At 46.2% G+C, this 14,807-nt stretch overlaps 1 protein-coding gene across 1 annotated transcript; it reads right to left on the bottom strand.

Moving 5' to 3' along the window:
- Positions 1 to 106: 106 nt before the first annotated feature.
- LOC120643541 (long chain acyl-CoA synthetase 6, peroxisomal-like) lies at positions 107 to 14,431 on the bottom strand. Its single transcript, XM_039919930.1, has 23 exons — positions 14,058 to 14,431; positions 13,412 to 13,472; positions 13,265 to 13,342; positions 13,056 to 13,127; positions 12,851 to 12,932; positions 12,638 to 12,743; positions 12,478 to 12,554; positions 11,965 to 12,009; positions 11,782 to 11,868; positions 10,748 to 10,837; positions 10,561 to 10,640; positions 10,353 to 10,446; positions 10,138 to 10,226; positions 9,933 to 10,021; positions 8,497 to 8,626; positions 8,295 to 8,413; positions 2,670 to 2,793; positions 2,494 to 2,580; positions 1,539 to 1,642; positions 1,373 to 1,458; positions 951 to 1,037; positions 764 to 850; positions 107 to 681 (listed from the first exon to the last, which is right to left on the bottom strand). The coding sequence occupies exons 1-23, from the start codon at positions 14,173 to 14,175 to the stop codon at positions 586 to 588; spliced, it is 2,088 nt and encodes a 695-aa protein (XP_039775864.1). The 5' UTR covers positions 14,176 to 14,431; the 3' UTR covers positions 107 to 585.
- Between the last annotated feature and the right edge of the window lie 376 nt (positions 14,432 to 14,807).

Raw genomic sequence — 14,807 nt, forward strand, 5'->3', positions numbered from 1 at the left:
TTTCCTTTTCGTCAGTTCTCAGCTCGTCCCAATCAACATGCGATGCAGCAGTTCATGGTTCTGAACTGTCTCAACAGATAGAACAATACTGATATTGCTATACAAATACACAATCCAAAGAGGCAGGCATTCATGGTACAGTTTGCCGTCAACTTTTTTACTTCAGTGCTGCTGTTACATTACATCTGCAGTACATATGCATATTGTTACGCAGAATATTTTCTATGAAGTACCATTTAAGGCACAGATTCAGACTCACATGACACGTCTGCTAGAGCACAGTTACATGTACAATGTATTCAAGAGGGCAGTGGACACGGACAGAAATTCAACACGTACTCAGCATCCGATTTTTCTTTAATGGTAGAAATCCAATGGTTCACATAGCAAGTACCATGTTTTCATTCTGCACCAAGCACTGCCCGTCTTGTTGAATCTTTTCCTGATCATTGCAGGAACAATTATCTGCCATTCAGAAGATTCAACTTATTTTATGATATGAAGAAATAATCGTGGAATCTTGGAACCCAACAATCTCCTGTAAGCCTGTATTTTCCACTTCCATTCTGATGATTACACAAGCGATTACAACTTCGGCCTAGCTGGCTCTGTCTCTCTCAACTCTGCATACATATCTGATATTTCTTTTGCAAAGTATGCCTTAGCTTGCGGTCTTTTGACCTGCGAAATGCATCGGGACGGTGTGTCAGTCACTCAGCATTTCAGTTTGTAAACTTCCCCTAGTATCACCACTGGGGCCTACCTTGAATGTTGGGGTGAGGAGACCATTCTCCAATGTGAATGGTTCAGCAACAAGAGTAACAGCTTTAGCAAATTCAAAACCTCTTAGCTGATACAATAGGGATAGAGATATCAATAAGAATCACAACACAACAGTTTCATTTGGATAGGATATTAGAATAGGCTAGGTAAGAACAAAAGAGAGAAACCTGTGCTTCCTTTCCAATAGAATCCATATCAGCCAGGACAGCAGCTCTTGCTCTAGGATCGGCACAAAGCTGCCTTAAGTCTTCGTACTACATGTTAGAAACGACAGTTTAGAACATAAAAAGATTGTGCACATGTTAAAGACTTATGCTTGATGTTCTACTTGTTGAAGAAAAAGGCTGTACATATTATTCCGTAGTGAACTGTAAGAATGCGCAAATGACAACAGCACAGTATAGTTGGATAGTATTTATATACTTGCATATGACGGAAAATGATTCCTCAGTTTACAATTATATATTTGATAAGTGTCACAACAACTAGTTACACTGACATTTTTTTTCAAAAGCTACACCAACATTTCCTTTCATGGGGTGAAAAGTGAAATAAATAGATGACAGATGTTATGGTTAAAATATTTTACCTGGATTCCTTCAGATGCAGCCCAAGCCTTCAAAACCTCTAGTTCAACTGCAACAACAGCAACTAGGGAAGAGTTGAAACTATCACCTGCATTCAGACAGAAATTTAGGACATCACAGCCTAATTTATAGTCATAGACAAAAGACAATATAGAATCATGACTTTACCATATATAAAGCATTGGGCAATGAACTTGCATTTGGCATAGACATTTTCAATCTTCTCTGGAGCTATGTATTCTCCTTGAGCTAACTTGAAAATGTTCTTTTTCCTAGAGTCCGGAAGAACATGTAAAAACATTAGTAATTAAGGAAGAACAATAAGGAGACCAAACTATGCCTAGGGAAAATGTATATCAACAAAACAATATAGGAAAAGTGTTCTGTGAGGACACAAGTTCCAATGAATGTAACAAAGGTTTTAATTCCTTGGACATTTTGGATGTACAGAAAAGCTGGCAAGAAAGATGCAGGGAGCCAGGGATCTTCAAACTCAGTTATTCATTATGAGCTGCATTGTTCAGATTTTCCAATTCAGTTATTTTGATTTGAAAGCCAATATAGTTTAGTTTTGTCATTTGCGTTCATTTGCATTGTGTTTCTTTTTCTCTTTCTTTCTTTTTTTTTTGAGCGAAGCCTTTCCTAAAATTATCGCCATCACTATGCTCTCCCGTAGGGTTCTCCCCTATGCTATAATAAAAAAATGGATGGATATGAAAATAAATTTTCTAGCAAATACAGAATTTCTCTTTTTTTTTCTTGAACACACAGGAGCTGCGCGTCTTTGAAGCCTGACCATCGACTCGGCCTGACTGGTGCAAAATACAAACTTTCTAATAGTCTTTCCTAGCTTCTTTTTGTTCATACGAACTGGCCTCATAAAATTTTCTCCTTATGAAGATGTTCATACTTGGACATCAAACTAGATGGTAGATCAATTCTAGCACTAGCTTGAATAGAGGTTTTACGATGACTTTAATGCATGTTATATGGAGACTGGAGCATAAAGAGAACTAAAAGATAAATTGTGCACCGTATTCACTAAAACAAGAGAAAAACATTTAATTGACTTCTCAACTCCAAAAGGAAAAGCTAAAATAAAATAGTGCCAATTAAGTTTTACCTATCAATAATCTTTAGACGCCCTTCAGGCAACCACAGGCCTATGTCTCCAGTGTGCAACCAACCATCTTCATCAATGACTTCTCTTCTGCAGGTTTTCAAATGCATTTGTTGCAGTTGCAGCCGATTCAATATAGATTATAGAAAGGTAAATACAAGTGAAGGGTAGAAATTTACGTTTGTACTTCATCTTTGTAGTAACCACGGAATATCGTGGGTCCTCTAACACAAATTTCTCCACGAGGATATGGTTGATCATCAGAAGTATAATTCATTTCTGGGACATCCACAAGTTTCACCTCTGAAAATGGAAAGAAAGCAATCCACAATGAAAGTGAGAACAATGCAGAAAGGCATACTTTTAAGTATTTTGGACACGGGGCGTCATCTGATAAGTGTCATGAAAGAATTGATTGACATAGTTCTCAAGAAACAGCCAGTTTTATTCCAAAATACATGCTCCAATCAACATGGTGTTATGTGGGGAAAGCATTATGTCAGGCGTGCAAAGAAAGTGGCAGGTTAAGCCGCATGTATCTTCTTTTATTTGGCAAGTTAGATTTCGGTTAGCTAATATGGTTAGTAGATTGGTTTGTTAGGATTTGGCATCTCGTGGCTTGTACGAGGGGCAACTCAGCCGGCTATATATCAGGCCGTGTAAACTCTATTTGGCAAGCAATGAAATTATCTTCCTCTCCCATCTAATCTACAAGCGTGGAGCAAGGGGGACTTGATCCCTCTCCTCTATCATCTCTACCCTAGCCATTACATTGGTATCAGACGTCCAGCGATCCTTCGCCATGGGTGACGCCGCCGACGCCAAGGCAGCGGCCGATGCTGCGGCGGCCGCAGAGAAGGAACACCGAGAGCTCATGGCTGCTCTCCTCAAGAAGTTTGACATCCTCGACAAGCTTGCAGATCGACTCGACCACATCGAGTCCACACAGAAGCAGATGATTCTCCACGCCCACGGCCCGGAGATCCTTCAGCAGCGCAAAGGACCCCTCAGCAACACTCGCTTCCACAAGTTGGATTTCCCAACGTTCGGCGGCACGGGCGATCCCTTGCCGTTCCTCAATCGCTGCGAACATTACTTCCGCGGTCAGCGCACCCTGGAGGAAGAACAAGTCTGGCTGGCAGCACTCCACCTTCATGGGCCAGCACAGCAGTGGTACATGCGGATTGAGCGGGACGAAGGCGTTCCATCGTGGCGGCGCTTCTCCACCCTCCTGGACATGTGTTTCGGTCCACACCTCCGATCAAATCCGCTCGGCGAATTGGCAGCCTGCCGCCGATCCACCACCGTCGCCGATTACCAGGAACGCTTCCTGGCGCTCCTCACCCGCGCCGGTCCTCTCACGGAAGCTCAGCAGATCTAGCTCTTCACGGCGGGGTTAGGCGAACCCCTCAGCATCGATGTGCAGCTTCAGGGGCACCAGTCGTTGGAGGTCGCCATGAGCTTGGCCCGAGCGTATGAACGTCGCGAGCAGATCACAGCGCCTCCTCCCCGCGCAGGACATTCCGCCGCATCTTCATCTCGCGGCCTCCTTCCAAACACGCCAACTCCGGCGACCGCCTTGCAGGGCTCTACCTCGACACCGCCCCTGGCGCTACCTGCGCCAACGCCCGGGACTGTCACGGTGGCCGGACGCACCGTGCGCCGTCTCTCGCCGGCCAAGATTGAGGAACGCCGCCGCAACGGCCAGTGCTTCAATTGTGATGAGAAGTACGTCCGTGGCCACAACAGGGTCTGTGCACGCCTCTTCACCATGGAGGTGGCCGACCACAAAGACGACGACCCGGCAACCGATGACAATTCCTAGTCACAACCACAGATCTCCCTCCATGCGATCGCGGGGGTCCGTACCCGTGACACCATGCAAGTCATCGTCCAGCTTGGCCGCGTCACGGTGACCGTCCTGCTTGACTCCGGATCCACTCATAACTTCGTGTCGGAGGCGGTGGCAACGCGAACAGGCTTGTGCTTTATCCCGCGCACCGACCTGGCTGTCACGGTTGCCAACGGCGACCGCGTGCGCTGCCCTGGAGTCTTCTGTGATGCCGCGTTCTCCATCGACGGCGAGCCGTTCCGCGCCGATGTCTACGTGCTACCCTTTGGCGGACATGACATGGTCCTGGGGACCGATTGGCTGGCCACGCTGGGCCCGTCCTCTGGGATTTTGGCCGCCAAACCATGTCCCTCTGGCGCTCCAACATACGAGTCCGGTGGCGTGGCGTGCCCGGACCGCGCGGCGCCCAGCTCCATACTGTCCATGCGCACGATCTGCTGGACCTCCTCCTGGACGAGTTCGCCGATGTGTTTGCTCCTCCAGTTCGGCTCCCTCCGTCACGTTCTCGAGACCACTCCATTCACCTCCTGCCGGGTACAGCGCCAGTGGTTGTCCGCCCCTACAGATATCCTCAGCTCCAGAAGGATGAATTGGAACGTCAATGCCGCGCCATGGAGGCTCAGGGCCTCATCCGCCGCAGCTCCTCGCCTTTTTCAGCACCAGTTCTCCTCGTCAAGAAGGCCGACGGTACCTGGCGACTCTGTGTTGATTACAGAGCCCTCAACGAGCGCACAGTGAAGGACAAATTCCCAATCCCAGTTGTGGAAGAACTTTTGGACGAGTTGCACAGCGCCCGATTCTTTTCCAAACTCGACCTCCGCTCCGAGTATCATCAAGTGCGCATGAATCCAGAGGACATTGCCAAGACAGCGTTCAGAACACATGAGGATCTCTACGAATTTCTCGTCATGCCCTGCGGCCTCACCAATGCGCCAGCAACGTTCCAGGCCTTGATGAATGAGGTGCTGCGACCGTTCCTCAGGCAGTTCGTGCTCGTCTTCTTCGACGACATTCTGATCTATAGCACCACTTGGGCCGAGCACATGAGCCACATCCGTGCAGTCCTCACCATGTTGCGCGAGCACCAGCTGTTCTTGAAGCGTTCTAAGTGCTCCTTTGGCGAGACATCTGTGGCCTACTTGGGCCATGTGGTTTCCGGAGAAGGTGTCGCGATGGACACCAGCAAGGTTCAGGCCATCCTGGAGTGGCCGACGCCGTCGTCAGTACGCGCTCTCCGCGGGTTCCTTGGCCTGGCCGGGTACTATCAGCGTTTCATCAAGGATTTTAGCTCGATCGCAGCGCCGCTCACCGCCTTGCTCAAGAAGGATGCATTCCACTGGCCTCCGGAGGCGGACGTCGCCTTCAAGGCGCTCCAGCACGCCCTAACATCGGCGCCAGTATTGACCCTTCCCAACTTCTCCAAGCGCTTCCTCGTCGAGTGCGACGCCTCAGGTTCCGACATTGGCGCGGTTCTCCACCAGGAAAGCGGCGCAATTGCCTTCTTCAGCCGCGCCCTACCTCCTCGCCATCGCAGTCTTGCGGCGTATGAGCGCGAGCTCATTGGCCAGGCTCAGGCAGTGCGCCACTGGCACCCGTACCTTTGGGGCCGCTCCTTCGTCGTCCGCACCGACCATCAGCCCTTGAAGTTCATCCTCGACCAGCGTCTCACCACAATACCGCAACATCACTGGGTGAGCAAACTTTTGGGTTTTGATTTCGCAGTGGAATACAAGCCAGGAAGGGCGAACGTCGTGGCGGATGCCCTTTCCCGCCGTGACGCCGACACGATCTCAGTGCTCGCCGTATCCGCGCCCTCTTTCGACCTCCTGACGGCCTTTCGGGCAGCAGCGGCGGCGACCGACAACACCTTATGCAAGCTCCGGGAGCGGTTGGACCACGGCGAGCTGGGGGAACCGTGGCGCCTCGTGGACGGGCTGGTGACCTTCCATAACCGTCTGTACGTGCCGGCCATGTTCTCCCTGCTGCCGTCCATCATCGCCGCAGCGCACGATGACAACCATGAAGGCGTCCAGCGCACACTTCATCGACTCCGCCGCGACTTCCATGTGGCCCGCGGCCGCAACGCCGTCCAGGATTTCGTCCGCGCCTGTGTCTGCCAGAGGAATAAGGTTGAACACCTTCAGCCGGCCGGCCTCCTGCAACCACTCCCCGTTCCATCAGCGGTCTGGCAAGATGTCAGCATGGACTTCATTGAGGCTCTCCCCAAGGTCGGCGGCAAGTCGGTCATCCTCACCGTGGTGGACCGTTTCTCCAAATACGCCCACTTCAACCAACTGGGCCATCCATACACTGCAGAATCAGTGGCGCGCGTGTTCTTCGCTGAAGTGGTGCGCCTCCACGGCATTCCGGCATCCATTGTCTCCGACCGCGACCCGGTGTTTACATCGGTCTTCTGGAAGGCGCTCTTCACAGCATCAGGCTCCAAGCTCCTCATGAGTTCGGCCTTTCACCCCCAAACAGATGGCCAATCGGAGGTGGTGAACAAGGCAATTGGCATGTATCTCAGGTGCATGATAGGCGACCGCCCTGGGCAGTGGGTCCGCTGGCTACCTTGGGCAGAATACATCTACAATACGGCCTTCCACACTGTCCTCAAGGATACACCGTTTCGAGTGGTGTATGGTCGGGATCCTCCAAGCTTATGCTCTTATGATCATGGCGAGATCCGGGTAGCTGCTGTCGCTCAGCACATGGCCGAACAGGACGCTTTCATTGAAGAGGTTCGGCTGCGCCTGGAACAAGCTCAGGCGGTCACCAAGGCAACGTATGATCACTCTCATCAGCCGCTTTCATTTGATGTTGGAGACTGGGTCTGGCTGCGTCTTCATCACTGGCCGCATGGTTCTTTAGCGGATTCTGCAAAGGGCAAGCTGCGCCAACGCTTCTTTGGGCCTTATCAGATCACGGAGAAGATCAACGAGGTGGCATTCCGCCTCGCCTTGCCTCCTGGCACTCGCTTGCACAACGCCTTCCATGTGGGTCTTCTGAAGAAATTTGTGGGCACCCCTCTTGTGGTTCCACCGTCCCTGCCGCCAACACACAATGGTGCCATTGTTCCAGTTCCTGCTAAGGCGATCAAGGTCCGTCTCTACCGAGGTGTTCGACAAATTTTGGTACAGTGGGAAGGGCTCCCTGCTTCATCGGCTTCCTGGGAAGACCTTTCGACGTTTCAAGAATGCTATCCTTCCTTTCAGCTTGAGGACAAGCTGTTGCTCGAGGGGGGGAGTGATGTTATGTGGGGAAAGCATTATGTCAGGCGTGCAAAGAAAGTGGCAGGTTAAGCCGCATGTATCTTCTTTTATTTGGCAAGTTAGATTTCGGTTAGCTAATATGGTTAGTAGATTGGTTTGTTAGGATTTGGCATCTCGTGGCTTGTACGAGGGGCAACTCAGCCGGCTATATATCAGGCCGTGTAAACTCTATTTGGCAAGCAATGAAATTATCTTCCTCTCCCATCTAATCTACAAGCGTGGAGCAAGGGGGGCTTGATCCCTCTCCTCTATCGTCTCTACCCTAGCCATTACACATGGTGACTATGGGACCTTGCTAAATGAATGACCTGAAACACGTCAAACTAAAACTTAAAGACTAAACCTTGAAACAGATATAGAATGCAACGCATAGAAACAATATTTTAGTATAAGTTATTCGCCATGACTAACTTCAGTGGACATCCATTGAGTTTGAAAGTACCAACACCATAAAATAAGATAAGTGATATAAAAAAGTTTAAAAAACAAATAAAGACAATAACTTTAGTATTGATTCTCTATGCGTATTAATATATCAAGTTGAATTCATGAGACTATACTTTCAACATTAGTGCAGAAGCGTTACTCAAAACATGTTTTGGGAAGGGGGGGGGGAGCAAATTTATTATATATTTATATTTATATCCTTGGAATGCTTGAAATCAAAACACCAAGCTTACCACAAGATGAAATTGGGGACCCAACATGACCAATTGATTTATCACCAATATCCATTGCAGATATGATACAAGATGTCTCTGTCATTCCATAGCCTTCAAGAACTTCACCACCGAAGCATCTAAAAAATTTAAACAATAATTATATTTCGCAAAGCCAAGATCCAAATAATTATCCATGAGATCTCAGAAGAAGTCAGCTCACATTCTTAGGAATTCCATGACATCTGCTGACAGTGGAGAAGCACCTGAAGTCATAAGTCTCACGCGTCCACCAAGCCTAGCTTTTATTTTGTTAAATACCAACTTATCCCACATTGGGGATGGATTTCGACCTGAAAACACATAGTATATAAGTGACATTACACAATAGACATATATGATATATGCGATAAGAACTGGATCAATGATGGCATCAAATTGTAGAATTGGCCTAATTCAGTTATTGCTAATTAACAGATATAAACCAACCAAAGAGGATTACTATCTGAAGTTTCTGAAATATCAGTTATGACTGTGCTGTATAAAGAAGTCCCGAATAAACTACAAAAGCTTCATGTTGGAGAGTGCTTGAAATATCAGCCCCCTTCCCATCTTATGAGTGACCAACAATCTTACAGGAATACCATTTGCACAGTCAAGCCCGAATGGTCGACTGCGCCAGATTCTATCTTCCAAACTATACTTGGGAAACACAAGAAAATATTGTAAAAGGTACTCTATTTTCCAAATAGAAACAGGCCATAGGATATTGAGGTCTTCCTAAAGATCTTAAGGTATACATAAAAACAGAACACAAGAACTCCAAACCAAAAAATAATACTAATTAGATGTTATTGGAACATTGAGTGGTTTGTTCCATACAGGCTGCATCAACTTTCTGCCAATAAAATGGGAATGAAACCTAGCCATACCCGTGCCATCTAGACTTCAGTATTGACTTAAAGCAGGAAAATGTCATTTAAGTAACCCAGGTATTTTGATCAAACGGGTTTGTCTAGCTATAAATTTTTTTACTGTGCACCCCTTTGGTTAAATTAAGTACAGATCAATGACAGGCATTTGAAGGATCCACATAAAAACTTCTATGTGATGTAGGTAAGGAATGACCTATGAATATAGAAACATAAATAAACAACTCTCCTGCAAAATATAAGGACAGATCTTTTCCAATTGTTTGGCATTTTGTTGTTGCATTAAATATATGTATCAAAGTACCAGGCATATGCTTTGCACAGATAAACTTAGGGGAAGACAGCCTTCAACAAAATCAAACAAAAATAAGGAGCAGAGGTCTAACAAAGTTGGTTGATGCAACTCCTTCAGAAAATAGATGAAAATTTGTGAATACATGCATAGCCCATGAACAGTAGGATGGTTCACCATTTGAACGAGACTGCGGGAAGACATTCCCCAGCTGTTCATAAGCAGATGAGGAGAATCAAAACCAGGTGGGTTGGTTGAGACCTTGCTCACCTAACCTTTCTACCCATGAGAGACACTCCTCACCATTTGATAAATAGGTTGTGTAAATATCCCTGTATCGACTCTATGCTTCAATATTGATGCAGAAGAAATTCTCATCTGTTATCCAAACAACAAAAGGGCACTTAGCTTCAATGAGCTTCATACTGTTCTTACCTGTAAGGATTGCTTGCCTCTTGGCATTGTACGCAGTATGAAACAATTTTTCTTTCAGGCCACCAGACTCCTTCACAGCATTTGTAATTCTGCACAACAAATAAGCAACTAGCTAGTTAGCAATACCAACAGAACATGTTACTCTTTGATATTTATACTGAACATAGAATAGAACATAAAGAACTAGGTGGTATAGTTATATTACGCGGCATAAATTCTGTTACATAACCGGGGAACACTTGCGAATACTGTCGGTCTCAAAACAGCCAAATCATCCATCAGCTTCAAATTATCCTGGAAATGAACAAAGTAAGGAAAGATAACCTTGCAAAATTGTCCTGTAGATTACATGTGTATTCAAGAATAAAAATGAAAAGTAAATATATAGTTATCCTTCTGCATAGTTTCGGGTCTTCATACCCCTTGGTAGAATCCAACGGCAACACCACAGTGCAGCAATGCAACCTGGTTAACCCTCTCGTAGATGTGAGCCAAAGGTAGATATGAGATATACCTAGGGAGAGCAATTCATAAATCTATTATCAGAAATGTTAAGAGCTGATATGAATTGGACAAGTTATGCAAGCAGGAAGCCAGGAACAATTCTATTCAAATGTAAAATACTCACACATCAGAGGGGTAAAACTTAATGTTCAGGCTTGATCCTGCTACATTTGCAATAAAGTTCCCATGAGAAAGAACAGCTCCCTGGGATAAGATTGGTACCCAACATCACGGATTTGAAATGCACTACTGTATAGGAGAAAGAACTTTCCTGATGGAGCAAAGAATAATCAGAAGGGTGGATGAATTACCTTTGGCGTGCCAGTAGTGCCACTAGTGTAACAGATAGTGGCCACATCTTCAGGTTTTGGAGGACGAAAAGGTTGAGGACTAGATTTTCCCTGAGATGAAGAATAGAAGGATTTCAGAAAACAGAGATGCACAATGTATAGGAACAAGCAGAAAACACTAGGTGCTACAATTCTTTTTAAAATGCCAATGACAATGTACACACAATTAACATTCAAATTCCATCGAAGAATTAACTGATACAGAAACAGGTACACATGTTGTATGTAAAATGAAGGTAATATGGCCAGCACGAACATGCTATGTACGCCTATAAGGATTGAACACATGTACATATAGTTACAACTTACAAACAAAAATATGACTTGGCCAACAAGAACATTTGATCTGTGGTAGACCTACCATTTGTACTGCATAAGATTAGCTCTGTGCTCTCAGGTGTACTGTACTACTGTATACAAGTAAAATACAAAAAATGACCTTTGCATAGAAGCACATTGATACAAACATTCCATATCAGTTTAATCTGAACAAGAAGATTCAGTTTCGCATTCTAGATAGATGTTACTTTCACCCAACAACGGAGGACAGAGAACTTCATAACATCCCATGTATATAATCTAAGAATATAATACATGCATGTCTAACACAACTACATATGTGCTGCTTAGGTGTCACATCACATCAACTTTTTAAGGGAGAAACCCTTGAAGCTCATGGGCTAGGACAAAAAACAAAATGAAAGCAGGGAACAAAAGGACATGGAAAACTTTTATGCTGAGTGCATCCACAGAAACTGACTTAGGCTTTTCCAGATTATTGACAGTAACAATGGCTATCATGTAGTTGATATCTATCAAAAATTCTTAATTTCAGGTATGCGGGAAAAGAATAAAAGGCACCCGCTTCACTTAAGCTATGCAGTTTATGAGAAGCGACTTATATAATCGATAACCTTTATGTAGTGGTTGAAACATTTAATAGGATTTTATTTTTTTGATGAAAAAAAAACTCAAGAATCATTTAGAGAGCGCACCTGGATGAGTAACCTGGAGTAAGTTATGATTTCCACTCCACTAGTTGCAGGAGCTGAGGGCATCTTTGCATTGTCTCCACCAACTACCTAGACAAAAGAAATTAGGAAAAATTAGGAGGGAATGTCCTTGAAGAATAATGACTGTTACAATGTGTTTATCAACTGTAAGTGATCCAGACTTACCACTATAAGCCGAACACATGGCATTTGAGCAATAAAACTTAACAGCTGCAATCAATAGGCAATGATGAGTAAAACTATGTCATTAATCAAGTTTACTTCTTTTGAATGTAGAATGGTGCAATGTGAAGTTCAAAGCTAAAAGGCATTGATAAACTGATCTACCATTTCAAATAGGAAAAAATTGTATTGTTTATAAACGTAAAACCTAGTTTAAGATCAGGCCCCAATATCCACCAGATTAACCATATCTTTAGTGGATATGGGCCAGGAAAAATATAGTCGCTAATTGCGATGCCTGACATATGAACCATAATGCAATAAGTTGGACACTAGAGAAACCCGTGACCAGAGTTATACCCAAACAAATAAAAATTGACCCAAATTCCTGGAGCAGTTCCAGCCTCACTAGTTAGGACAAGTGTGACTTCTGACATATAGCCTCATAGGTTTCATTAGTAATTTCGTTGTTGGACCTGGTAATTGTCTAAGATGAGAGCAGAGATTAAAGCTCACAATGCTTAGTGTTTGAGGCACACAGAATATAACTTCCACAGTTGCATGGTTCACAATGAACTGAACAGCATCTGGACCTGCAAGTACAATATAAAAAGTGTCACTAGATGAGTCAAGAATGAACAAGATACCTATGGTCATTCTTTGTTTGTGAACATACCAAGAGTATCATAAAGTGGCACAGATACGTATGAGTATGAAGCACAGGCATGGTCAACTATAATCCACTCAGGTCTGTTTATAAAATACAAACCAATGCGTGCACCCTGATTCCAAATAGAAAAGATATTTGAAGTAAGTTCAAATATGCACACAATATATCTGTTCGATCAAAAAAAAAGGACAAGTGCTTGTTCAGATCATGATGACTCACTTCAGGTGCTCCATGATAAATAAGGCCAGAACCTACTGCAGTCCTGCTTGTGCTAGCTTCTCCATATGTCATCCATTTGTAGCTACAATATTATCGGCCACTTAAAGGAATTAAACAAATCTGGATAAAAGATATGGAAGGCAATTACTCCTATCAGATAGCTAATCCTTGTTAAATCAGATCCATTTGGGCCAACAATCCTTACTCTCCAATTGTCCCATCTGCTCTGATTCTTGTTCCCAGGTATTTACAATCTCTAAAAGTGTCAACTGCATACCTGCATGATTTTACACAAATGCATTTGAAAATAAACGGTAACAAAGATTTGATCATAATGTTGGTAACAACGGATCTTTCTCACAATTAGATGAAATCAGAAAACAAAAGTTCAAGAGAGATGGTGCGGCTTCTTACGCAAAATTATCGTGCAGCGTTCCAATGTCTGGGTTGCCAGGATATCTACTAATCAAACTTAGAGGCGAACGCGCGGATCTGCAAGATGGCGGAAGCAATTATGAGCCCTCACAGAAGTGAGCACAGCTTAACATACAAATTACCTACCGGTACACGTTCCACTTTCCAGTCTGCAACTTCTCAGGGAGAACAACACTGTAGCCCTGCGCTGAAAAGAGCACGTAGAGCGAGTTACTAATGATATCCTGTTTGGAAGGCGCCATTTTCTCAAAGTAAAATAGCATAGGTTGTCTGCGAGGAAAAATGCTAGTACTTGCTAAGTCAACTCAAGCAAGCACAGTTGAAATGGAGAAGGCATAGGCTGGCCACCAGCAACCGGAAAAGAAGTGTGTACAAAACAGATAGCAGCAGCATATAGGCATCCATATGTTAAATCTGGTTAGGGGTGTGAAGTTCAGACAGACATGATGGTGGACTAGTTGCCATTCAGAGAGAGTGGCGTTGCCAGAGGCCAAGGCGAAGGAACTGGCCAGCGGTGGCAGCGCCCCCAGATTCGGAAGCTAGACCCCCGTAAGATGACCAGTACGGCCGGGGACATGGACCACCGCGCCACATCCCCACCACTCCGGAGTCGGGGCTGGGCTGCTGGCCCACCCGCCGCAATAAAGGACCGTCCAGTTCCCACCGGCCGCACCGCGGGTTCCAAGTCGGGGGCATCGCCACACGGGACGGGAGCACCGGCAGCAGCAGCAGCAGCAGGTGAAACGAAACGCAGGGAGAGGGGGGGACGCACCGTGGGCGTACTCGCCGGCGGTGGGGTTGGCGGCGAGGCCGCGGCCCGCGGCGGGCGGCGGCGGCTGGAGGTGCGCGGAGACCGCGCGGACCCTGCGCTGGGCGGCGGCGTCCTCCATTGCAGCCGCTAAAGGGACTCGCTGCCGCGTGGCGCTTGCTTCCCTCCCCCTGCGACGCGGCGGCTTCCCTTGGCGCCGAGCTCGATTTGACCCCGAGGGGCTCGGCGCGGCGGAGGGAGGGGAGGGGTGGGGAACGAGGCGAGCTGCTGCCGCAAGCCAAAGGGGAATGCCGACGACGATGCGTGGGGGACTCCTCGACCTCGTGGTTTTTTTTGTGCAAGGGTAGACGTCGACGAGGCGTGGATCCGAGTGTTTCTAGACGGAGTGGGGGCGCGTGGATATTTCCGACGCTTTTTGGAGCCATTTGGGGGAGCGCGCATGGCACCCGTAAAATCTATCTGATCTGACACGTCACGGGTCCGGTCCGGGTGACCGGTGGTGGCACCCCACGGCACGGCAGGGGACATGGGTCCGGGGCTCCGGGCGGTAGGTACGTGCTCTTTTTTTCCTCTCTTTTTTCTTTCTTGGGGTGGCGACTTGCGGAGTGGAAAAGGCACGTACATTATTTTTTTTCTAAAAACAAAAGGCACGTACCGCGCGTAACGGAGTATGGGAAGTGAGAACGATGGTAGCGTGTGCACCTTTTCCTGCTAGCAATAGCCTATGGGGGGCAATACGATATATTATTGCTA

The sequence above is a fragment of the Panicum virgatum genome, chromosome 8K (genome assembly GCF_016808335.1).
Source record: "Panicum virgatum strain AP13 chromosome 8K, P.virgatum_v5, whole genome shotgun sequence".
In the NCBI taxonomy this organism is placed as follows: Eukaryota; Viridiplantae; Streptophyta; class Magnoliopsida; order Poales; family Poaceae; genus Panicum; species Panicum virgatum.